This window comes from Glycine max, chromosome 3 (genome assembly GCF_000004515.6).
Source record: "Glycine max cultivar Williams 82 chromosome 3, Glycine_max_v4.0, whole genome shotgun sequence".
Classification (NCBI taxonomy): Eukaryota; Viridiplantae; Streptophyta; class Magnoliopsida; order Fabales; family Fabaceae; genus Glycine; species Glycine max.
The window spans coordinates 4,502,860-4,529,049 of record NC_016090.4 but is presented as its reverse complement, the minus strand read 5'-3'; the positions used below and the strand labels follow the sequence as shown (position 1 = coordinate 4,529,049).

The window sequence follows — 26,190 nt, the reverse complement described above, 5'->3', positions numbered from 1 at the left end:
TATTATAATTGATATATAAATCATATGTTGATGGTAAAGATTGAAAAAGAATTAAAATATAAAGTATGAGAATTAAAAAAACCACTTTCAAACTATAGGGACTAAAAGAGAATTAAAATATAAATTATAAGACTAAAAAAATCACTTTCAAACTATATAGACTATTAAGAGAATTAAAATATAAACTATAAAGACTAAAAAAACCACTTTAAAACTATAAAGACTAAAAGATACAAATAATGAAATTATAAGAACCAAATGAGCAATTAAACTTTTATTTTATTTTTTGACAAAATATTGTATCCCTTTTTAACATAATTCATTGTGAAAACAATAATATATTCTTTTATTTTGAGATAAATATACTACTCCCCTGTCATGAATATAAGTAATAAAAGTCTCTTATTTGTGTCAAATATAAACAAATCTCTATTCTTGTATCTCTCTCTAAAATATTTTTCATTTAATAAAAAAATATTTTTTTATACTTAATATCAAGTTTTAATAAATAATGATTTAGGAAAAATGTCTATTATATATTTAATTTAAAATGACACAATTTAATAAAATTTATCATTTTTTTTAATAAATATGAAATTTTTTTTTCTTACAGTCAAGACGGAAGGAAGTATTCTTTATAATCTTCATTGTAAAAATAGTTAATTTGCTATTTTTTTTAAAAAAAATATTTGAGTGTTACTTATTTCTTTTTAAATATATTTTCTCTTTCTAATCTATTTTTAATATTATAAATACTTATATTTGCAATCAAATGACTTTACCATCCATGTAAAAAAATGTACCAAAAGATTGTTATTTTTTTATTGATTTGATAATAACTAATTTGAAAAAATTAAATGGTATTTCCACTCAAAAAATATAACGTCGAGACCAATAATTATTACTCCCTCATTCCATCTCATTATAATTTTTATATAAAAAAAATTACAAAATCATTGTTGTTTTAGTTTTTAATGAAATATTAATTATTATTTCCAATTATATTTCTTATACTAATATTAAGGATAATTAGTATTTTAGGACGTTAGTTAATAAATTAAAAGAATAAATTTTTTTTATTGTGAATTATTTTGTACAAATTTGTGTTGTTCATAACTTATTTTACGCTCTCATATGATATTCACAATATTTTTTTATTTTTTTAAAATAATGCTCTAAGGAAACAACGTAAAAAAAATTCATGATAACACAATTTTGTATAGTTTAATAAAAATCTTACTCCTTTTAGTTTTCTAAAAGATACGAGAAGTAAGTAATAGTTTTTAAAGTCTTACTAACTAACTAGTACCTCCTTAAATAGTGGGTTAATTAAGGAACTAAAAGACAATAATATTTATTCTGGACAACATAAGAGAACTTCAAAAAAATCATGAACAATTTAATTTTGTACATCCTAATATAAAAATCTTAGTTTAATTTTTTAGCCAATATGTTAAGAACACTAATTAACATTTGGTTAATTTTTATTGATTTGTACAAAATAACCTATAACAACAATAATTATAATGAGAGATAAAAAATAAAATTATTGATTAAACAATTAAAAATACAAATATTTTTATTAGAAGAAAGAAAATTACACTCTCCATAATTTTTTATTAGTTCTCCTAAACTTATACGATAAATATTTTTTTTTATCAATGCACAGACGTAAAAAAAAATTGTGCTTCAAGTTTCTAGAACTCTGAAATAATAATTTTATTCAATGCACGTGGCAAAATATTATGGATAAGAAACTCGGAGCCGTGTAAGCCAAGCCGAGCCGGCGGAACGGTGATGTCTGACTCCACCAACAGCGTCCAAATCGGCAACGTCACTTTCCCATGTCCACGTGTTTTTTTGTCATACGATGATGCCTCATTGTTTAATCACATTTTCATTTCGCGTTTTTGTTTTTTTCCGCTTTCTGAAAACATCATCACCCGTCACCGAACACTTGCACATTTTCGGATACACTTCGAAGTTTGAAGTACCCTCTCTCGTCGGAAGAAAGAAGGAACATGTCCTCTTCCTAGTTCCAACTTGGGGGGTAGATAGAGCGAGAAAGTGAAAAACGAAAACGTAAACGACCCCGTTTTAGAGAGAGAAAGTGAACTATATAAAAATTTCTACTTTTTCTTTTTTATGCTGTTTTTGGTGACTTGGGATGTTTGAATAGAGTTTTAAAAACATAAACTTGGAGGCGATTTTGTTGGGGTGTGCGTGTCAATTTTCTCAGGAAATTTTGTTTGCGTCTGTTGTAAGTTACTTACTTTCTTTCTTTCTTTTTTCTAATTTTTGTTTGATGGGTTTCTTTGGATGAACTTCAAACGGTGGCCAGCTTCTCAGTGAAGCAAAGGTTTGAAAGAGGGGAACATGCTACATGGGTGAGCACAATATATGAAAAAAGATTTGGTTTTTAATGTTTTTTGAAGATGGGGTGGCAGTGCATGATTGATTTTGGATGAAGGTGTTTGTTAGATGTTATTAGAAGAAAATTTTGTTTATATATATATATTTTTTTCCTTTTACTTTGGAGGTGTTGTTTACGTTGGAAGGAAGATTCAGGGGAGGTGGATTTGTTGTTGGATTTAAAGAGTTTTTTTTCTCCTAATTCTAGGTAGGTATTGTAATGAGGGACTTGGTTATAGTTTAAGGTTTGCAGCATGAGTTACAGAGAAAGGAACAAAGGGAAGGGAGAAGAGAAGGAATATGAGAACAGTACTACTGTGGGATTGGATTCAAAATCAGTGAGTCACAACAATGGTTCAATAGAAGAGGAGCTGCTAACAATTGATGAGAATCTTCTGATTGACCCCAAACTGTTGTTTATTGGGTCAAAAATTGGAGAGGGAGCTCATGGGAGGGTTTATGAAGGAAGGTCAGTGTGGCAAAGCCTTGAATGTATTGCCTGACTTAAATTTTTCAATTTTTTTATATTATTTTATTTATTTATTTATTATTTTGAGTTTGTGAATTCATGTGAAGAGTTTGGTCAGAAAACCAGTTAAAGATGTTCATTTTTCTTGCATGTAAAGCCCAGTAGTAGTGTGAGAATTGTGTATGGTTTTCAGTGAAAACCATCACTGTATCTATAATGGAAGAGAGCTTTTCACAATTGTGTATGCAATCAGCTCAGCTAACTCTTAGTCATAACTGTATGACAATATCTACTGGTATTATTGCACTCACTTTGTGGATAACATCTGCGATGTCAGTTTTTGCTATGGTTTTACTCATCTAAGAGTGGTTGATGTGGTTTTTCATGTCTAATGAGAAACAAGTAGTTATAGCATCCGTGACATGATTTCTGGTTTTGTATCGGGTTTCCAAACACACATTAAGTTCCAAATAAATATGGAGATTTTACTTATAAATTTCAACTTTTAACTCTTAATTTGACTTTTGGTCCAATGAGGTCATTATTTGTGGTTACTGTTTAAAAGACAATATTGTTATGGAGTCATTGGAATCGTCGATTCAATTGTATAATTTTGTATATACCCCAAGTGGTTTGCTGGCAGCTGGAGTCCTGGTTTATGTAGTTGTAGGTTAATAATTTTCCAGGTATAGAGATCGGATTGTTGCGATTAAAGTTCTGCATCGTGGGGGTACGTTGGAAGAAAAAGTTGCCCTTGAGAATCGTTTTGCTCGGGAAGTTAATATGATGTCTCGTGTCCACCATGAGAATCTGGTGAAGGTGAGTAGAGAGGCTTTCTTTGGGATATGTCTGCAATTGCCTTATTATCTGTGTCTGTACCATTACTATAGTATAGTTTGAAGTATAAATGTTATGGTATTTGGACATTTATGCTACTATAGGACTAATGAATGCCTCTTACTGAAGATAAAGCATTTATGTATTCATTTATTTATTTTTGCAGTTTATTGGAGCTTGTAAGGCTCCTCTCATGGTGATTGTTACAGAGATGTTACCTGGGTTGTCCCTGCGAAAATATCTAACCACCATACGCCCTAAGCAATTGGACCCTTATGTGGCTATAAAGTTTTCCCTTGATGTTGCTCGAGCCATGGATTGGTTACATGCCAATGGGATCATACATAGAGATCTGAAACCTGGTCGGTACCTTTTATGTGTGTGTAGTGCATTAGTAATATTTTCCATCAGCTTAATGTTTGTTGTATATAACTCATTATCTGTAATGGCTAAGTTTTATTTTCATGTTTGTTGTTTTATTACGGATTCCATGGATTTGGGGTCCTTCAATTATAATGCTCTTCTATATGTTGGTCTTTCTATTCAATACTGGAGGGCATCTCGAACTTTGTCCTGGAGTTATTTTTTCTCCTTGTGTCTATAGATCTGTTCATATAATGAAGCAATATTTTAAATTGTTAGTCTTGGTACTTGAAAGTTAGTCATATTTGTTATTGCAGGAACGAAAGAAAATTCCTCTTATTTAAAAATTTGGATGTGCTTTAGGAAAATTGGTACCTGAATTGTTATTTCTTATAGTGGTGGCACTGTGGCAGTATGCCCAATATATTATCTGGTTGCTGCTTTTGTCCTGTAATGCTTTTTCTAAAGCCAAATTTCCTTCAAAGATTCTAACTTTTTGTGAAACTTGTTTACTATCGTCTCTGTAAATCATGAAAAGGAAAGGAAATTGTTAACTTATTGCAAAAATACATACATTACCTTTTATTTTTTGGTTGGAGCTTTTGCTCTATATGACAGTTAATCATAATAGCTTTTGACATTAATGTTTTAAGTTTGATATATATGTCTATACTGATGATTTCTACTATTAATAGTCTGATTCACTTGAACAATTCTTTTCAAATTGTTACCATGTAGACAATCTGCTTCTCACAGAAAACCAGAAGTCAGTTAAACTTGCTGATTTTGGTCTGGCAAGAGAAGAATCTGTGACTGAAATGATGACGGCAGAGACTGGAACTTACCGTTGGATGGCACCTGAGGTGTGTTGTGCTATATGAACATGATTTTATCATTCCACTGACAATTATCCAAGAACTTTCACTGAAGGGTCAAATAAAGCTTTATTTATTTGGTGCTTATTATCTTACCTCATCATCACTATTAGTGTAAAATGATAACTTATTGTACTAATGTGATATAAGACCGATGATTGGCAGTCTCACTTTAAATCACCACTCATTAGGTTGCAGAGACCTGAACTAATATACAGTACACTAGAAACTGGCAATGGCATACACAAGCAGCATTTGAGTTTAGATTTGTTGGGGTTTTCCAGAAAGATAGACTGAGCAATTTATCAGTCTTTATCTGAAAGAATCCATGTAATTCTTCCTGAATTATATTAACACTACATTGCATCGAAGGGGATGTTGACAGTAATCAGTAGTGTGATTATGGTTGTTTCATTTATTTAGTTGAGCAAGTCCATTCCACTGTTACCAACTCATTTCTTTTAAATTTCTTTTAAGGAATGAGCTCTTAATACAATTTTCAAGTAAGTTCAATAATTTCTCTAGCCATAAAAAATACAGTTATCAAATTGCAATATAATGTCCTGTGATTTCTGCTGTTAGTACATACTTAGGAACCTTCAGGGTGGCTGATTAGTTTCAAGTTGGAATGAAGTTATTTGTTCCATTAACCATATGGTAGTCTTTACTTTTGTGATTTGGTCCATTATGAGATGTATTATGGATTCCTGTGTCATAGGCCTGTTACAAATGTCTATAGCAAAAGAGTCAAAGTTAGGCCCAACTATTGAGAGATTTGGCACAAAAAAATGAATCATTCCATTCATTGGTAGTGTGTTACACTTTATGTAGAGCTGTCAGTTGGCTAACTAACTAGAATTCAGTAGTTATTTTATGCTAATGCCAACAGCAGTAGCGTGTTGGTGTATGAGGCAGAATTTAGTTATGGGAGTGATGAAATTCTAACAGAATCATGAAAGTGGCACAGAGGCAGTGTATGAGAGGATTCGGGATTCAGAGGGCGGTAAGGGAGAGTAACACGCCATAAGAAGAGGGAGTGAGAAAATGGAGGGGTTAAGGAAAAATTAGTAGAGGATTTGGGTGGGTGAGTTGCACTAGTTGTGTAACGAGCTCGGCTCCCCGAGCTTCTTTTTTTTATATATAATAATGTTCACTTATGCCAATAAAAAAAAAAAAAAAAAGAATGTTCACTTATGCCCAGTTCTAAAACTGACATGTAGGTAATTTATATTGTAAATATGCTTTTTTGATAGCTTGTGCTTTTACAGTTGTACAGTACCGTGACATTGCGTCAAGGTGAGAAAAAGCATTACAACAATAAGGTTGATGTCTATAGCTTTGGAATTGTGTTGTGGGAGCTACTTACAAACCGCATGCCTTTTGAAGGGATGTCGAATTTACAGGCTGCTTATGCTGCTGCATTTAAGGTATAAAAATTTGACATAGCATGGTCATCATTTCAATTGACTGGTTGTCACGTTTATGCAAATTAGAAATGCTTCCATGGATTTCTCTACTGTGATACGTGGATAGCTGTAGTGGATTATGCCTCATTATAACTTGTCATTTATGCGCTGTTGTTGAAGGATTAAAGTTTTATTGTTTATGGCGAGAATTACCAAAATGGAACTTCTGACAAGATATTACCATGATGGAAAAAATAGCCAAATTTTGGCACAAAGTCATCAAAATTTGTTCTTTCATTGTCCATATTTATGTAAAGAATACCCTCTTTTTTTTCTGTATTTCTCTTTATAATCATATGGTATTGGATTTGTTGATAATCATAACATGGTTTACATTTGAGATTGCAGCAAGAGAGGCCTAACCTTCCTGATGATATTTCTCCTGATCTTGCCTTTATCATACAATCATGCTGGGTTGAAGATCCTAACATGAGACCAAGCTTCAGTCAGATTATTCGCTTACTCAATGAGTTTCTCTTCACACTCCAACAACCATCCCCTTCGTTGCCGCCAGAACCTGAGAACAAACCTGAGGCCGTAACAAGTAACGGTACTATAACTGACTTTTCTACCCGAAATAAGGTAAAGTTTTCGTTTATTCGGCACTTGTTTTCTTCCAAGAGGACCAAAAGCTAACCGTGAGAGTTGTAAATTTATTTTAAAAAAAAATCATTTTGCTGTAAATAAAAGAGTTCTCATAGCAACTTTTACAAGTAATTATCTAAGGTGTAGAACAATGATGTTGATAAACTTTTTGAAAGAGTAAGGAAATAGAAAGGTTTGTTTATATTATGCAGTTGATCTTGTTGTGTAAGAACTCAAGTTGGTTTAGATATTTGCCTCCATTCTAAGACATGTTTTTGATTAAAGTGAAGCAATTCCTAGTATAGTAGTTGTATCCAAGGAGTGCTCAATAATTTGTTTGTGTTAATTGACTGAATGTCAATTTTAAAACTTCTGTGATTATATATATATAATGATGGTGATGATGCACGTTGCTTCTTTGATTTGGATGTTTCTGGTTTATTAAGTATACTAGAGTTTTAAGGAACATTTTTACCCATTACTAGAAAAAATTTATTTTCTGTTGATGTGTGTGGATGTTGGCTGAAGGTGAAGCTCTGAAAACGATTTGGAAATTATAGGATGAAAATGTTAAAAAATATTGTTGATGTCTTTTGTCACCTTGCGAATTCTCGAAAACATTTTTAAAATCTAATTTGTGCTCAGTAAAAAATATCTAATTTATGCAAAACTGTCATGAATTCTGGAGTTATATATCTTTTAATCATTTATTCGTATATTTAAGGATAAATACATGTGGATTGAGAAGTACTTTTGTACCGTATTGTCTTAGTGTATGATTGGATATTAGTCGAGGAGTTTAAAAATATTTTACTATTAAAGTAATACCATTTTTATGAAAAAGTAATATGTTTTTTATTTTCTATTTGTACCTTAGATTTATAATTTATAAATGCTTTTATTTAAAAAATATAAATAGTAGTGGAGAGCTGTTAGCATTACCAGTGTTTTTCATTTGTGGATTATTTTAAATAATTGCTTTAAATATTTCTTTTATGAATTACAATATGGTTAAGTTTCCCTACATTATGACATGAATAAGAGAAAACGAAAGAAAATGTATTGCAAAATGAGTCTCTATGCACGATTCAATAAAAAAAAATGTACCGGAAATTATATAGATTTATAATTATATTGGAAATAATGGTATACTAAAAAGGTTATTACACAATATTAGTTATGAAAGTATAATTTTATTTACCAAATTTTTTAGTGTGAAAATGTGAAATACAACAAAATTGTTATAATGATAATCATATCTTATTTTAGTTGCAAAGTATTTAGAGGAAAAAGAAAACATTTAAACAACACAACTTTATAGAAGAAAATCATTTTAAACAAAGTGATTAAATTATAATTAAAATATACAATATTTTGTTTACTGAAAAAATAGCCTAAAATATATAATATTAAAGATTATAAGTTATTGTTTATTTTATTTTATTTTATGATATTATATTATTGACTTAAATATATTTTTGGTCCTTATAATTTATCTAAATTTTTTTATTTGATCTTTAAATTTTCTCTTATAAAAATATCCCTAAAATATTGATTTATTGGTCATTATTAGTCTTTGTTATAGAAAAAAAATTGATGACGTGATTAATTGTTGATGTCACCAAGTATCGTGTTAATCAAAATATTAAATTATTAGTGTCATGTCATATTAATAAAGTTGTCATGTCAACTACATCATCATACATGTTAGCAATGATTAAAAGTAAAATAAAAATATAATTTACATATACTTAAAAAATTTAATTTATAAAGATTAAAAGCAAAAAAATAACATAACTTATGAGTGAAAAAAATCAAGTTGAACTAGGATTTGATGAACCTAAACCTAGCATGGTTCATAATTATGAATTTAAGTATGACGTATTTTTCTATTATAGTCTAATTTTTAAAATCCGATAATCTATTTTAAAGACCTGACCAAAAAGCTCATTTTTGTGGCTTGGTCTATTTGAAGGGTTTTATGATATTCTTGATGTCATTATTAAACCATCATCACACCATCACTTATGGCTATCCCAAAATCTATAGGGCTAAGACCATAATGCTCATTATCGCACGTTCACACTTAGTACTAGATCACCATTCATGCCTACACCACAACAATCAACATGTCCCTATAGTGATATCAAAACACCACTCACCAAGATAGATTTCATAGAATTACAATATTGAGTTGCAGTGATGGTGACAAAGAGAAATTGCCTTGCAAATTTTGTATGAAATTTGTTCCCTTTCTTAGATGGAGTGTGTTTGGTCCAGCTGCTCCATCAAATACCGGTTGACATTGATTATCTTTTTAAGAGCCAAGATGGTTGGCGGTTTTCTTAACTTTTTAGTTCAAAAGGAATTGGTGGAAGTTGGACAAGAAGAGGATGAAATAAAGAAAATAAAGGTTTTTTTAGTTAATTGGTTTAATGCCCAAGACTAACCTATAACCTATCATAAGCTACCATTTTAAAAGTCAAGATTAGCCTATTAGACTACTTAAAGGTCTATAGGACTAAAAATAGGTCAAATAACTTGTTAGGGTCAATTTTTTAAACAAGCAAGACCATGTAAGTGATATTTTAAACTAGTCAAGTCTTCAAATAGGCAAAATGGAACCTTAAAAATTGGTCTATGATAAGTAAATAATTCATATTTAGGCCTACCAAAGTTTAGCCCTAGTTTAGCTAGTTTCCGCCCCAAATGCCTATATTTAAGTTTTTATTTAAATAAGTTTATTTTATATTTGTGCATTTATTTTATATTAATATTTAATTTAAGACTTAAATATTTTTTTTATTCTTGTAAAAGTTTTACTTTTTTTTAGTCCTATAAGCTATATTTATTTATTCTTTCTGATTTTTATTTATTTTTAGCGTCTCTAAATTAATATTTTATGAGTTAAACTCCTTAATAATGTGGCATGTTTGATGATGCAACACTATTGATTGACTCGCATTACCATATTTGGAATTTGCTTATGTCAACAACCATTAGCTACCTTACCAATTTTTTTACAACAAGGATTAACATGGACAACAAATGAATTTTCATGTACTTTTTGTTATAAAAAAATGATTAAAACAAAAAAAGTAAATTAAAGGAATCAAAAGTATATTCAACTCTATATTATTTATATAATAATAATAAACACATGTATTTTTTTGTTTTCCACATATTTCAGTTTCATATAATTATTAATATAAAAAGCTTAACCGCCTTAATGGTTCTTGTGTGTATTTCAGTGTGGGAAAAACTAAATGAGGGACTTCATTATTGTCACAATACCTAAATGTTTAACATTGATACAATTAAACAAAGGAATAAAATACATAATTGTGATACTTGGAGGAGAAAAATGCAATTGATTCTAATTTTATGAAGATGAAAATTAACAATTTTTTTAATTGAATACTAAACTTAAATTTAATTGTCTCTACATCTAAAAAAAAACTTAAATATTGACTAAAATATTTTTTTCCTTATAAAATAGGAAAAGTTTGATTTTTGTCCCAATAATTTTTTTTGTACATTTTTAATCTTCCTAAAATTAAAATATATTGTAGTTTGACAATTGGACTTGGCATGTTTAATTAAAATCCACATAAGCCGATCTTGTTTGCAATTGGACTCCAACACTATCTATTTTTGATTGGTTGTAACGAGGGTGTACGATAATTGTCTTTTATCTCCTTAGTGACTCAAACATTTCTTGGTCGCAGGCAGACACACCATTTTTTTTTTTGTTGTGGTGGGAGAGATTTTATTGCTCTGGAAGAATGAAAATAAATGTATCATTGAGGAAGAAAACTTAATCTCACTAGTGGTGAGAAAATGCAACATCAAATATCCAATACAAGTGTAATAATCCTCTCAAAGTCATAGATGATACTGAGTCTCAATCTCACCACCAAGAAGTTGCAAAGACTCCCCTTGAACTCCCTTTCCCCATTGACAAATACCTTTGTTGCTAACAAATTGGAGGTCCAAATCATCGAAATCCACTCGATCACCAACAAGGCAAATTGAAACCACCATTGGGAGAACAATACAAAAAAGGCAAAATTACAAATTTGGTCCCCCCATTTTGTCTCCAATTTCAGATTTTGTCTCCCAATAAATTAATTCACAAATTTTGTCCTCGTATAAAATCACGCAATGTTGGTCCCCTGGGCCATAATTGGATGTTAACCGTTAGTAAGTGACGTTGACTGACACGTGTCAACGTCTGAGAGGCACGTCAAACGGTCTGCGATTTTTAACCCACTATGATAAAAAAATTTTTTACGATAACCCTAAAACAAACCCTAAAAACTGATTCAGAAGGGGCTGCATCAGGTATCAAGAAGGAGAATGTTTTCAAAAGCTATTTGGAGCTACAAGATTTTGGTCAGCAGGCTGGAAATGCTAATTTACAAGATATAGGTTCTTCATTGGAGATTCAAAATTCAGTAGAGGAATCTAATGTAAGTTGTCCTGCAGTTGATGAAAATGAACAAGAGAGCATTGCAATATCTAAAAGTGGTGATGAGTTATCACCTCATAGTGGTTCTACTTCTTCTAATGGCCATAGATCTCTGAAATCAGAGTTGGAAATTCAAGAGGTTGAGAAAAATGCATCAAGAAAAACTGAAACTGCTTCTGGCTCTCATTCTGTTACTACTGATACTGAACATAATGACGAACATGTTGACAAGTCAGTATCAAATGATGAGTTAGATAAGAGTCAACAACCCCCTGCACTCAAAGATGTTAGGGCTACAAGTGAGGTGGTGAAGCCTCAAACAGAAACTTCAAATAAAGGGGATCAAAGCCATTTGGGTTTGGGTAAGACCAGTGTTGCAAATGATTTGCACTTGGATTCTGCAATTATTCAATATTAATGTGTTGTTTATTTATTTTCATTTATCTTATAATTTGCAAGATTTGAGATCTCTCTTTGTGGTCATGAACTTAAGGTGGACATGGGTTCAATAGTTGCTGCTGAAGTGTTTGAAGCACATCGCATATCTGTAGTTGACGTGTTTCTCAGACGTTGACATGTGTCAGTCAACGTCACTTGTTAACGATCAACGTCCAATTGTGATTCGGGGGAACCAACATTACGTGATTTTAATAAATACGACAAAATTTGTGAATTAATTTACCGAAGGACAAAATCTGAAATTGAAAACAAAATGGGGGATCAAATTTACAATTTTGTCTAAAAAAACAAACCAAATGCACACGTTTGAATTAGGGTTCACTTTTAAAATTACAATAATTAATGACATGGAAAATATTTTACATGTGTATGGTCCTTAAGTGTATGGTCATTGAACACATGAGTTCATTTTTAATCAATTGTAACTCTAACTCGAATTATGAAATATTTTAATTTTAGGAGGATTAAAAACTTATAAATGTTTTTTTAGTAACGAAAATTAATCTTTTTAAATTTTATAAAAATGAAAAATATATTTTAATCCTAAATTATTCTAAAAGTTGAATAAAAACATACCATTCTTTAATAGAGACTGAATTTTTTTGGTTCCCTTCAATATTTTTGTCTGTTTCCAATCCCTATAAAATTAACATGTGATTTTTTAACTTGGATTTAAACTCGATTAATCCAAACCTACATCTAGACTTAACAAAGATATATTTCAATTTTAAAAGCATACAATTTTTTTACAATTTTTCTAAAAATGAACATTTTTCAATTTTATAGCAACGGAAAACATGCTTTAAGCCTAAAATAAAAATAAAAAATGTTAGAAAAAAAAACTCTGTTATCTATAAATATAATGATAATTTCCGACTCAAATAAAATTATAGGATAATACATATCTCTGCTTAAAAAAAAAAAAAAAAAAAAAACCAAGTGCATGACTTTAGACTTGAACGCACATACTACGACCAGGAATGGACGGTCAAGATGTTAGGCAAAATAACACGCAAACGTTTCGATGGAAAGCAAATTATGACTGAAAACTGAAGTCAATGCTTCTTAGGACAGACAAAACCACAGAGTCTCCAAAGGTAGAAACCTACAAAGAAAGAAAAGAAAAGAAAACTACTTACAGTGTACGATGATGTCTATGAAGAGAGAGGTCTCTATTTTACAGAGAGAAACATTTTTAGAGAGATAAAGTCAGTGACAAGCACCAGAAGAAGTAGCTAGCACCCGACAACCACACCAGATTTTGGATAAAAAGTAAGATCCATTGAGTTTGTTCTTGCACATCATGATTTTCTCTGGTTCAACAACGAAGGGTGTGAAGAGATGGGTTTGATCATGACCCTTTTGATGAGTCACATGCCCACATAGCTCAGTAGTTAAAATCGCGCTCTTTTTTGTGTGTTTTGTGGAATTTGTTCATGTGGGTCGTGCTAATTCCCTTCGATTGACGAGAGAATTTACCTTCTAGTTCCATTCAGAATTGGGTTTCTATTTATTGCGTGAAAGAAGAGTTTTTTTTTTTTTTTTGAGGTGGCTCTGTGAATTTTAATGAGCCATGGGGGAGCAAGTAGCAGCGGTGCACACTGCTTCTAACGCTTTGCAAGCATTAGGGAGGGGTTTTGATGTGAACTTTGATACGAGGTTGCTTTATTGTAAAGGAGTTTCAGGGTCTAGGGTAGTTGAGATTGATGAAGAACACCGTAGGGAGCTGTGGTTGTACAAGGATGTGGCCGTTCCCGATGTTTCCAGGGACATTGGATGCTCCCCGGAGGCCATGGTGCGTCAGAGTTCTGGGGTCCGCAGTTTTCCAGAGGTAAATTTAGCAATTGAAAATTTTCCCCTTTTTTAGAATTACTTTTTCTTGTTTTGTGAGAATGTTTTGGTGAAAAATTGTCAAGGTTTTAAATTGCGGTCAGGGTTTTGATGCATTCCTAGATAATGATAACGTGGGAAATTGTAGACAAATGCACGGATGAGGCCACAATTGCAGTCACAGACACTTCAAAAACCTTAGCATTGCAGCAAAAATTGCGGTCATGGACTGTATTTTAAAACCTTGAAATTTCTTTCCCGAATGTAATTTAACATGTTTTTTTGTTTATTTATGCTTAATTGTTTGTGCTAGTATAGGGGACATATCTATGGGATGTTTGATGAATTTGACAGTGGTTTTGAGTTGCTTTTTATGATTGTGGAGAAGAGATGGTCCTGGTGTAATGAAATTGAGGTGTGGAATGGCTGCTAGCAATGAATCTGTGAAAACCCTCAAAGTGATTTTGTTGAGGATGGTTTTATTTGTCATGTGTAATATGGGATTTGTAAGGGAGGGGGAGGGTTAAGAAATGGTGCTTGAGCATTTGTCAATTATGTAGGCATGTAACTTAAACTAAAATAATTAAAGGAGGACCTATCTTATGATAGATAGCTTGTACCAGCCTTAGCATGGACGCTGATATTAGCAATGGCAGAGACTGGTTCCTTTAGAAGATTTTTTTGTTTAGCAGAAATTTCCAAATCATATATTCATATGTACTACTGACATTTATCCTTTATGGTATCTGTCGTTTTTATAAATTGCTTTCATAATACTCAGGTTGACTTCCTGATATTTTGCATGCATTAAGTTTGAGACAAACAAAATATTAAAATTTGAGATTACACTGTACTAAAGAAATGCTTTCTCAAATTTATGATTATTCTGCTGTGGCTGCAGATGGTGGAATACTTTAATGAAAGGGCAAATATATCAGGGAACTTCCCTATTGGGAGTTTTAATTCTGCATTTAGCTTCACTGGTTCAAAACATGTTGATGCTGCAGCTACGAAAACCTTGTCCTCAGATGGGTTTTACATTCCTCTTGCAAAGGTTCAGCTTCAAAAATCCCACCTAACGTTGCAAGGAAATGTCAAAAAGGCTGTCCCAGTCAATTGGGACCCACCGTCCTTGGCAAGGTACGCATATACAAGTTATCTACATTATGCTGTAACAAAGATATCTTAAGATTGTTCCTGACTTTTTAATTACATTTTGACAGTTTTATTGAAAATTTTGGGACTCATGTCATTACATCAATAACTATGGGTGGTAAAGATGTTATTTATGTTAAACAACATCATACTTCTCCTTTGTCAAAGTTGGAGATGAAAAACTATATTCAGGATATTGGAAATCAGAGGTTCTCTGACATCAATAGCCAAACAAGTTCAGGGCAAACAAAATCCAAGGATAAGGCTAGTTCACCTCAATACCACTTTTTTTGCATAAATTTATATTATTCAGGCTCTTGGTAGCTATAGATATATTGCTTGATTATTTTAATTACTGTTTTTTGCAGGGTGTTGATGCATTTTCATTCAATAGTCAAGGGGTTTACCCCCAACCCACGACTGCAACATATCCTATTGGGAAAGAAGTATGTAATATCCCTGTTTTACTATTATGATTTTTTTTCCTGGGCTGAATGGAGTCGTGAGGTCCATGTAGTGGACCTCATCTTGTGGGATAAGGCTTTGTTGTTGTTATTGTTTTTTGTTACTATTATGAAATATTTTATTTATAGGATAGTTTTTACAGTTATATCCAAAATCATGGAAATTTAAATGTTGATGAACCATTTTTCTAAAGTAAACTGAGGGTATATAGTCTTATCATAATCTATAATGTTTTTAGGCATAGAAGCATACAGTGTCTGAGGTTCTACCCCATTGTGGGTTTCACCGAGAACCTCTAACATGGTTATTTCCCATCCTAACAAGTGAACCTGATTTTCAATTTCCCCATCCTTTTCTAAATTCCTAGACCTTGATGTACAAAACCAAAAATAAGCGAGTTAATAGCTGCAATACATATACCGGTCATTAGTATGGCAATGATACTGGTATACACAAGGATATGACATTTTGTGATAACTTAGGATGGGGTTATGACATAATCCAATGTGATTTATATATTCCATCTCACTAAACATTTTACACACATCACACAAAACATCTTAAATTTAAAAAATAAAGACATAGTTGGCCATTCCTTTTCCACAGTTGAGGGAGAAAATTGAAGAGAGTATTTATTATCATTGGCCATTGTTGAGCCAATAGAATACTAGAATTTATCAATATCAGTATTTGATGTCTATTTACTAAAGTATTTGATACTGATACAATTACACATGCGCCACTAGTACATAGACATTATAAAGTATTAGTGCTTCCTAGGTAATAAATATGTTTTGTGTCTTCTTCCTGTGCTTGTGTTGTGATCGTGTTGTGATCTATCTTCCCTTTTGTGTTATTAAGATTAGAGAATGTGTAAGCAAATTTATTGGAATTTGTTGTATCTGAGATCAGGGATGAATCCAAGGGGGGGCAAGCAGGGGCCTTGGCCCCCTCCTCCCGTAGGATCCTTTGTGTATATATGAGAAAAAATAAAAAATAAAAGTAAAATATTAGTAAAGAAAAATATATAAGAAAAATAGGTTTTTGAGTTGATATTTGCTTAAATTTTTCTAGTAGTATATATATCTCTAATTTTATCCATAAAATTAATAATAAAATATTTTTTAAATTTTATTATTTATTAGAAGTTAAATATTTAAATAATTATGTAAAAAAAAAAATTGGCCCCCCTTTAATACACTTCTGCTTCCGTCCCTGTCTGAGATGGATAGAGCTCAGGTCTGTTGGCCTTGGTCTTCTCCCCATGGTCTCAATTAAGGAGGGACTTTGTTTATGGGAGAGACTTTTAGCAATTAGTAGTCCTATTGCGAATAAAATAGATGATAGGAAGAGGAGTGAGAAAAACAGAATGAGCATACCTTTGGAACTGGAGTTTTGGTATTTTGTAGGTGCCAAATGGTTAACTGGGAGGAATGGTAATCTCCAGTCACAATTAGTAGTAGTAGTTGTTTTGAGATTTTCTCCTCATTGGGTTTAAGGCCCTTCTTATTAGGCGGCTGACCTGTACACTACAGAATCCTTGTATACTCTGCCAACTACTTATCCAATGGAAATAGCTTCCTTCATTTCATTTCATTTGATGGATTTAAAACTTAAATCTGACAATCCTTGTTTGCTTTGGTGTTCACAGCAATGCTAAAATTAATACACTGGTGAATGGTTATAAAATGTCACTATTTTAGAACCATAAGCATTGGCAATATGGCACAACACTCTCACCATTAATGCCCAATCTTTTTCAGCCATGACTGGGAAAACTGATTTTGTCTCACCTTTGTTTTATGTTTTCTTATGTAATCTCTTGGAATTTGGTCCTGCATAAAGCCTGGTAGTTACTTTTTCTTCTCCTTTCTTACATCCCCTTGATATTTGTTATATGAGCTGCATCACAGTGCATTGAACTCTGTATAGGGAACTATGTTTCAGCAGCTCAGCATGAATCTGTATTGGGAAGAATTCATACTTGTTATTAAGAAAAGTAATTACATGTCTTTTATGGTTATCGATTGTTAGTAGCTGGTTGGTCTGTTGGATATCTTTGTCTATTCTGTCTAGAAAATAAAGTCTTAATCGAGTCTTCTTTCTTTTCTCTTAACTTCCTTGAATAATTATTGGTCAGGATGTCACAGTCATTTTTAGAAGAAGAGGAGGAGATGATTTGGAACAAAACCACAGTAAATGGATATCAACTATCCAGTCCTCCCCAGATATCATTGAGATGACTTTCTGTCCTATAACTGATCTCCTTGATGAAGTACCTGCCAAGGAGCATTTGACTCGTGCCATTAGTCTTTATCTTGAATGTAAGTCAATTTATCCTTTATCTTTTATTATTTAGAATTTTTTTTCTGTTTTTAGGAGTCTAGTCTAATGTCAGTTGCACATTTCTTTTTCCTTTTATCTGAATTTCACGCACAGATAAACCTCCAATAGAAGAACTTAGATATTTCCTAGAGTTTCAGATTCCTTGTGTATGGGCTCCTTTACAGGACAGGATTCCTGGTCAACAAAGGAAGGAACCTGTATGCCCATCTTTGCAATTCAGCATAATGGGCCAGAAACTTTACATTAGTCAAGAACAGGTAAAGATCATTTGTGGAATTTTCCTTCACCTAGAAACTTCTTTTTTTTCTTTTGATAACGATGTGTGACACCCAGGCAGACGCTTCGAAACTTCTTATGACATGACAATGATTATTTTAAAGAAATGTAATGGATTTATTCTTTGTGGGTACATAATTAAATATAGGGCAGTCACTTGGGGACATTTGGTTTGTTACTGTGAGTTGCTAAGATATAATTCTGAGAATTGATCAGCTAGTGCCTCTTGCAAACTGTCTTCAAGTCTGGGGAATCTAATAAATTGAGACTTTTGTTTTCAAGTATATATGTATTTGAATGAAATGATTTCTTTTTCTAAATTCTAATGTATTCTTTTGGATATGTATAAAGTGGTTCTCTGGATTATGTTAGATCAGTCTTTTTTCTTTAACTCCAGTAGCACCCTGTTTATGTGTTGTGCCTATTTTAGTTCAAGTTACTACTTAAATTTACATGACTCAGTAGTGAGTACTCTTTTTCATTATTTGCCGTATACATGATTTTAAGGCAACTAATATCTGATTGTCATCCTTTTTCAATGTGGTTCTGTTCATTGCTGAAATTGGTGTTGTCTATGTTGTTAAGTCTTGAAAGATGAGAACTTACAGGAAAAACTTCATTTTTCTATTACAATAGGTTGAAGTAGTATAATGTCTTCTCTTCATTAATGTGAAGTTCAGCACAACAGTCTCTTCATTTATATTTACAGACATAATGAAAAACTAGCTATTGATGTCATATAAAAAAAAAAAAAAACTTCGTACCCCATTGCCCAGAGGCTCTTCGCTATGCGAAGGTATGGGGGAGGGATGTTGTACGCAGCCTTACCCTTGCATATGCAAAGAGGCTGTTTCCGGATTCGAACCCATGACCAAGGCACAACTTTACCAAGTCACCAAGGCACAACTTTACCAAGGCACTCCTTGATGTAATCTTTTATTATTTCTTCTTCAGCTAACATCCTTTTTGTGAACATTACACAATAGTAATGTTTGGTTTAAAACATGATTGGCCACTATACTTCTGCACAATATCATAAACTTATAATCTCTCGTGAAATGTATTACTAAGAAACATTATTAGAGCATGCTAATAACCTGTGTCCAGTTGCATTTATGTGTCACATTAGTGTTTGGTGGCTAAATTTATATACTTATTGGCTACTTGGGTTAGTGAGGAGCCTTCGAAGTGTTGTGAAAGGTGGCACATAGCTAATCAATTTTACATTAAACACGGTGTTTCTCTTTGAATGCAGATTACAGTCGGACGTAGGCCAGTAACTGGCTTATGTCTTTGTCTAGAAGGAAGCAAGCAGAATCGGCTGAGTGTTCACGTTCAACACTTAGTATCTCTTCCGAAAATCCTTCATCCATATTGGGACAGTCATGTCGCTATAGGCGCTCCCAAGTGGCAGGGCCCTGAGGAGCAAGACAGCCGGTGGTTTGAGCCTGTTAAGTGGAAGAACTTTTCTCACGTGAGCACAGCACCAATTGAGAACCCTGAAACCTTCATAGGAGACTTCTCTGGTGTCTACATAGTTACTGGAGCACAACTTGGAGTGTGGGATTTTGGTTCAAGGAATGTATTGTACATGAAGCTCTTGTATTCAAGGTTACCTGGCTGCACGATCCGAAGATCGCTGTGGGATCACGTCCCAAACAAGCCGCCAAAAACAGTGAATGCTGAAAACACCTCCAACCCGGATAACTCAACCCTTAGAGAAAATGCCACAGCCAACAAGTTGGTGAAGTATGTTGACTTGTCTAAGATGACCAAAGGACCCCAAGACCCTCCTGGCCATTGGTTAGTCACTGGTGGAAAGCTTGGTGTTGAAAAAGGGAAAGTTGTTTTGAGAGTGAAATATTCATTGCTTAATTACTGATTCCACCTTTCGAGTTTGTGTATGAAGATGTGCATGCAGTGGTGGCCTATGCTAGAAGAAGCAGTGTTTTAGGTGCTTATAATTTGCGCTTTGTTGTCCATGTGAAAACATTTTGAGGTTTGATGACCTGAGTTGAATAGGAAGCTTTTACTATTAGTGGATTATGATTAGTGGATGCATGTTGTGGTGGTGGCAAATGCTGTTTATTTCCATTGCCACTGTTGATGTGATGTCCATATCTCATAGGAGTTAGAACCTGTTTTCACCATGCCCCATTTTAAAGTAATGTTTATATCCATATAGATTTGAGAATACAAAATGACAAAAATCCTTTGCTTCCCCTTTCTCTTATACAACAAAACAAGACGGTGACAGAAAGGGGGAAAAGGTGGTTAGTGAAGTTGAACATTCTTAATCTATCGTTTTATTTGTGGGACTTTCCTTAACCTATTATGCATCTATTTGCATATGCTTGTGTATTGGCAACTAACATTACTATTCTGAAACATTATGTGTGGAAAAATAAAACTTATTCACATTCAAGAATTAACTGGGGTTGACATGTACTGCTATGCTTACATTAAAGTTGAGAAAGTACTTTTGTGAATTTTAATGCACAAAATGAAGAATGTAGAATTCGTTAACTTGGGAGTAAAAGTACATGAGTTCTCCTAACTTAAACTCTAAACATGTACATAGTTAGCAATGTTGTCAAACTTATATAAAAGTTTACATTACAGCAATTAGGTTTTGTCAAGGATATTTTTGTAAAAAGGTATTAAAAAAAGAACTAACAAGAGGCAGAAGAGTAAAAGAGAGAGTGTGAATAGCATGGCCCCTTACGTTTTGCCCATGATGATACTCCTGGTTATAAACTTACAATTAATTGCAAATTCATTTTTCTTTAAATAGAAATAAAACTATAACAATATGTTAGCAACCAAATTTTTTGGTCATTAAACAAATTAGTAACCAAATAATGTATTGCTAATGTGGTTACATACAACATATTTTTGAATGATCATGATGTTGATGTGAAATATCCACTTTGTTATGACTAATTTCCGTTGAAAACTTGGTTGCTACCTTAATTGAATTTCCTTTTTTAATTATTTTTTTTATCTACAAGAATCAAATTGCAAATTTTATTTAAATAAATCAAGTTTAATATTACTTAGACCAATAACATGGTCATACACACCACATATTTTTAAACATTAGCAATTGATTTTGAGATAAAAAAAAAATTCAACCATTTAATGATTGATTTAGCAATGAGCTTAGTCGATAAGTTGGTCACCAAATTCTAATGTACTAATTTTTTTTTTCTTAGCAACAGATTATTTCATCACTAATAACTACATTTTTTTAATCCTGTCTTAATAATTGCGGTTTTGGCAACCAATGACCTTTAACTTAACTCACTAATATAGCGACTAATTATCATAATCTAGGAGTTGAATTTTTTTATAACTAATTAACTTTTTCTTAGTAGTGAAGTGCATTTTCATCATTAATAGTAATCGCCTCTGTATATTAGAATACCTATATTGAATATAAGAGCATTTCTAGGAGTTGGTTTTTAACAATAACATTTTAAGAGTTTTTCTTTTATGAGAATATTTCTAGGAATTTTTCTTAACTTTGCATATCTTTTAATCTATCAATAACTAAAAGTAATCTTATATCACAACATAATTTGTTTATTATAAATCTAAAATATAATTTATATATTTAAAAGTATTTATTTATTATAAATTTTAATTATATAAAATAAATATTTATCCTATACATTTCACATACTAAAATATTAATTTGAAGATTAAATACAAAGCTGAATTTTATTCCACGTAGATAAATGTGGATACTTACATATATGAATTCAAGCTGAGTTTAACTAAGTTTTATAAGGCCTAACTTTCACTTATTTTTCAAATGTAAAGGTTGAGACTTTTTTTTACTTGACATAATTCGTTTTTAATTAAGGTATAATTTGACATTTTCTTAAAAGTTGGTCGATGTTGAGACTTGAAAGTTTAATTCCTTCGTAGTCACCATAAGGAGCAATCCTTCAACACTTTTGCCTCTATGTTTTGTATACGTGTGTTTAACATTAAAAACTGACTAATGATACTCACATATTCCATTCTCTTACAATTTTTTTTTCTCATTTTAATTTCTCTCCATCTCTTTGACTTTTTCATCATTTCAAATATCATATCTATTATTTTTTCTCTTTATTACTTTTTTCTTTTCTCTTTATCTCTTTTCTCCTTCCACCACAAAATGAGGCAAATGTTTATCTTTTTCCTTAAAAACCGCATTAAAGGGAACTAGATACGTACACAAAGGTAACAAATGCTAGTATAGCTTCTAAGGAACTAGCTAGGATCCAACTTGATGCAATAAGTTATATCAAACATGCACTTCATTTATTACCTATAATCAATGTCACAATTGTGCTCACACATGCAGCACATCCACATCAACATTTTGTTAACAACTACATACACAAAGACACAAACAACCAATCTTCATTCAAAATTGACCACCTTGGAAGGTTTGTCCGAATTTCCAACCAGCAGGTACCACATTAGAACTGACCACAGATCTACCATCGCTGGTTGTGACTATAAAGGAGAGGCTTTGGCCAACGAAATATGTCTTGCTCTGCCAATTTTGCCCCCAGTTTCTGGTCATTGGTTGCCACCCAGTTGATGACCCTTTTATTGACACTGCCTTCACATCTCCTAACCCTCCCACGTTGTACACCAACACCAAGTTGAAGTATGGGTTGCCGTTTATGGTGAACCTTATGCCTCCCCTCTTCAGACACACCACCCTACAACAAAAAGGTCATTGACCATGTTAGAACAAAAAGATTTATTTCATGTATGTGCATTGACTTCATTGTGGAAACTCATTAGAGAAAACAACAAAAAAATGTGCAAGTTATAACTATTAGCTTTTAGTTTCACGTGGTGCTAAACAGTCTAATGGATAATTCTTAAAAAAAGTAAATGAGATATAAAGAAGAAAGAGAGTGAAAATCATAAATGTATTAAATGATCATGTGACGTAAGACATAGATAGAGATAGAGATAAGATATGTGTGTAAAATAATTATAAAAATAATAACATAAAAAAATTTAATTAGAATGTTCTATTGATATTATAAATTATTTTAGTTAGACTATTGTTTAATTATAGATTTTTATGTATCATAAGATTATTAATTTTTGTAATAATTTTTTTAAAAATCATATTAAAGAGATTTTTATTTGATTTACCATGTAGAAAATTAAATTCATATAAAAAATCAAAATTACTACATTTTTTCCAAAACAAAAATAAAACATCACCTTAATTTTATTTTATTTCCTGATTCTAGAGGTCTGTGTATAAAGTGACGAGCAAAAATAATTTTAATATTTATTAAATAAAACTATTAAAAACATAAATTAAATTAAAAATAAGATAACATCTTTTGAGTCTGGAACCCCTCTTGTACGTGCCTCAAGTTTAATTTAATTAAGTTTTATCGCTTATAAAAAAAGAAAACATCTTTAAAATGTTTAAATGTATGTAGTCATTAAAAAAACCTTTATTAAGTAGAACCAAAAACACACTACATTCTTAAAAAGCAAAAACAATATCTAATTTTTTTTTATAATAACACAAAAGTGACATCTCTATAATCATTTGAATTTATGTTTCTTAGAAAAATGAAAAGATTTCTTTAAACCAAACAATTGCTTTAACATGCATGTTGATGTTATGAAAACTTCATTATTGATGATTGGAGTATTCTTGTTATTTAACATATAGGAATCAAACATAAGTATATATTAAGAAGTCAAGTTATTATAAACAAGTTAGACTTATCTCTTAATATTGATGAGTCAAGTATAGTATAGTTAAGTGATGACATGATTACCTTCTAAAAAGCACAGGAACGACTCCAGCTCGATAAAGGGCGATCTTGGTGAAAGCTGGTTGTGACATATCAAAATGCATCAATGGGGGATTGCACCAGCCAATACCGTTGGCAGAAAAGGAGCCATTACGGGGACAAAAGTTTGTGGCGGTTATGGTTATAGGGCCAGCACCACGAATGCAGAATGGGGAATTGTAGCAAACAAGTTGGAAACACGCCCCACAAGTTTGTCCATTGTTGAAAAGTGCAGCGCTTAATGCTGCTGTACTGGTTCCATACCCTTGCTGATACAAGTTCCCGTAGCCGCATGCTCCCCCTTTTCACATCACATGCATGTAGTTAATTAGTGTACAAGGTAAAATAGAAAAAAGTTAAAGAAAAAAAGTGTTGTCCCTAGTGCTCAAAATCTCCAAATATGATCATGGGTCATGAACAAATTATTCACTAACTACTATCTATATAGCCTGAGACATGTATAATTTTACAGTTCTCAGGAACTGACAAGTGATTAGGATTTCTTTGTGAGACTAACACAGGAACTCATACAGAAAACGAAGGCTCTGATAGAGAGATATTTCACTCATGACCGATTGAATCTCCTTTTATAAAAAGGCTATAATTAATTAGAAATAAAAGCTAATTAATACTATACTAAAATAGATAATAAAATATGATAATTAATACACATTAAAACAGGAAATAAAACTAATTAATGATCATTAAAACATAAATAGTATTATATAATTATTATAAGATTTTAACCTTTTGAAATATTTTAATTTAATCAAAATATACAATAAAAAGTTGAGAGAGAAAGTGAGAGGTGTAATGAGTGATGCCATGAGAAAAAAAAAAGAAGAGATAAAGAGAATAAGTGTGTGTGTATATATATATATATATATATATATATATATATATATATATATATATATATTTGTTTAAATTAATGAAAATAGAATTAAGGTATTATTTGACTTAATATTTGTTTACCATCTTCAAAAGAGAAGTTGATTCAAACAAAAATTACAAAAATAAAAATTGGAAGTATTTAACAAATTAAGCAGAAGAAAATTAAAACCAAACAAATAGCTTTTTTTTATAAAAAAAAGTTAGGTGAAATAACATTTTAAAAAAGGTTGGCTTCTTTTCTTTCTACCCACTTCGCGTTCTCTCACTCTTACTCTCACTCTTTCCCTTCGGTCTTCACTGTTGTAGGCTAGCTCTCTCTTCTCTCCTTCTTCTCTCATACCATTTTTTATTTAAAAATAATTTTTAAATTAAGAGAATAGTTAGACTAAATATAACCTGAATATATGATTTAAAATAAAATAAATCAGCATTATACATTATATTAAATATTCAAGGATTCAATTGTGTAAATATATAAAATACACAAAATTTAATCTTATTCGAAAAATAGATACTCAATTTCATATTCGATATTTGGATAAAAGCAATGTCATTACATTATAAACATACATATTATTTAATACATGTTTTTGGAAGTAGTTAATTAGAAATACTAAAATTCAGCAAAAAAAAAAAATTAGAAATACTAATTAATAGTGTATTAATGGTTTCTTAGTTTGTATCCTCATCGTGACTCTTGTTTAATAGGGATTTGAGTCTTCTAAAGTGAGCAATTAGAGAGAAAAAAAGTACAATAATAACCACTAATTAAAAAAATCAAGATTATTTGAGATTATAATTAATTTTAGATAGAATAGTTAAAATGCGTTTTGTAGACCTGTTAGAGTTAAAGTACATGTACATAAAATGTTTGTTAGAACATATATATATAGACAGAGAGAACTTAAAATTTGTTAGCAAAATAAAGGTTTGAATTAGTCATAGAAAGTGAGAATTGAGTTACCCATGGTCCCTGAAGCATCTGCACCACCATAGAATGTGGCATGTGCAGCCGTCCAGCCACAGGTAACCCTAGGAAGCCAAACTAACAGGAAGAGAAAAAATGGCAGCATTGTTAACACAATAGTGTTCATAATAATAATAATAACTTAAAAGTTGGGATCAAGGGTTGCTACTATTTGAGTAAGAAGAGAAAAGGTTTATATAGAGTGTTAAGGGATAGCACAATTTAATGAAAATGAGGGAAAGAGTTGCACCTTATCCTCCACGTAAGTATAGAGTGTTAGGCATATCCCCATAATTTGGGGTTTTCACGTTTAAGGTTGAGTGGCTGACGTGTAATTTTTAGTAATTAACAACAATAATAATAATTTATTTATTTAAATAATTTTTTAGTTTCTGTAATACAGGAGCATTTTAATTTTCATGTGTTTTCACTTTTTTCATTATAATTCATGACGTTAGATTCATGTCAATTAAATCTGAGGGAGGT

At 31.6% G+C, this 26,190-nt stretch overlaps 2 protein-coding genes across 9 annotated transcripts; one reads left to right on the top strand and one right to left on the bottom strand.

Annotated features, from left to right (window-relative positions):
* Positions 1–1,952: 1,952 nt before the first annotated feature.
* Positions 1,953–20,306, top strand: LOC100799533 (MACPF domain-containing protein CAD1). 8 transcript variants are annotated; one of them, XM_026127729.2, is made up of 13 exons: positions 1,955–2,260; positions 2,621–2,881; positions 3,568–3,700; positions 3,885–4,080; positions 4,820–4,944; positions 6,225–6,383; positions 6,771–7,004; positions 14,669–14,907; positions 14,991–15,186; positions 15,291–15,368; positions 17,528–17,711; positions 17,827–17,990; positions 19,265–20,306. In XM_026127729.2, exons 2-13 carry the CDS (start codon positions 2,667–2,669, stop codon positions 19,889–19,891), a joined length of 2,550 nt encoding a protein of 849 aa, XP_025983514.1. In that variant the 5' UTR covers positions 1,955–2,260; positions 2,621–2,666; the 3' UTR covers positions 19,892–20,306. The 8 variants fall into 8 exon arrangements, 6 of the variants coding, with proteins under 6 accessions (XP_025983515.1, XP_014628964.1, XP_025983514.1 ...); XM_026127728.2 differs by having other exon boundaries at positions 1,955–2,387; XR_005890652.1 differs by lacking the exon at positions 17,827–17,990 and having other exon boundaries at positions 1,953–2,881; positions 17,538–17,711; positions 19,265–19,400.
* Positions 20,307–22,301: 1,995 nt separating this feature from the next.
* LOC100797425 (expansin-A4) lies at positions 22,302–25,881 on the bottom strand. Its single transcript, XM_003522036.5, has 3 exons — positions 25,702–25,881; positions 23,829–24,144; positions 22,302–22,733 (listed from the first exon to the last, which is right to left on the bottom strand). The coding sequence occupies exons 1-3, from the start codon at positions 25,829–25,831 to the stop codon at positions 22,430–22,432; spliced, it is 750 nt and encodes a 249-aa protein (XP_003522084.1). The 5' UTR covers positions 25,832–25,881; the 3' UTR covers positions 22,302–22,429.
* Between the last annotated feature and the right edge of the window lie 309 nt (positions 25,882–26,190).

What these genes read in the sequence shown, in the direction of transcription:
- LOC100799533 (XM_026127729.2), top strand. Translation starts at nt 2,667, where the DNA reads ATGAGTTACAGAGAAAGGAACAAAGGGAAGGGAGAAGAGAAGGAATAT. An exon ending in CATTAGTCTTTATCTTGAAT is followed by an intron (nt 17,712 to 17,826) that starts GTAAGTCAATTT and finishes TTTCACGCACAG; the next exon opens with ATAAACCTCCAATAGAAGAA. An exon ending in TTTACATTAGTCAAGAACAG is followed by an intron (nt 17,991 to 19,264) that starts GTAAAGATCATT and finishes CTTTGAATGCAG; the next exon opens with ATTACAGTCGGACGTAGGCC.
- LOC100797425 (XM_003522036.5), bottom strand. Translation starts at nt 25,831, where the DNA reads ATGAACACTATTGTGTTAACAATGCTGCCATTTTTTCTCTTCCTGTTA. An exon ending in AGATGCTTCAGGGACCATGG is followed by an intron (nt 24,145 to 25,701) that starts GTAACTCAATTC and finishes TGATGTGAAAAG; the next exon opens with GGGGAGCATGCGGCTACGGG. An exon ending in GTTCCTGTGCTTTTTAGAAG is followed by an intron (nt 22,734 to 23,828) that starts GTAATCATGTCA and finishes TTTTTGTTGTAG; the next exon opens with GGTGGTGTGTCTGAAGAGGG.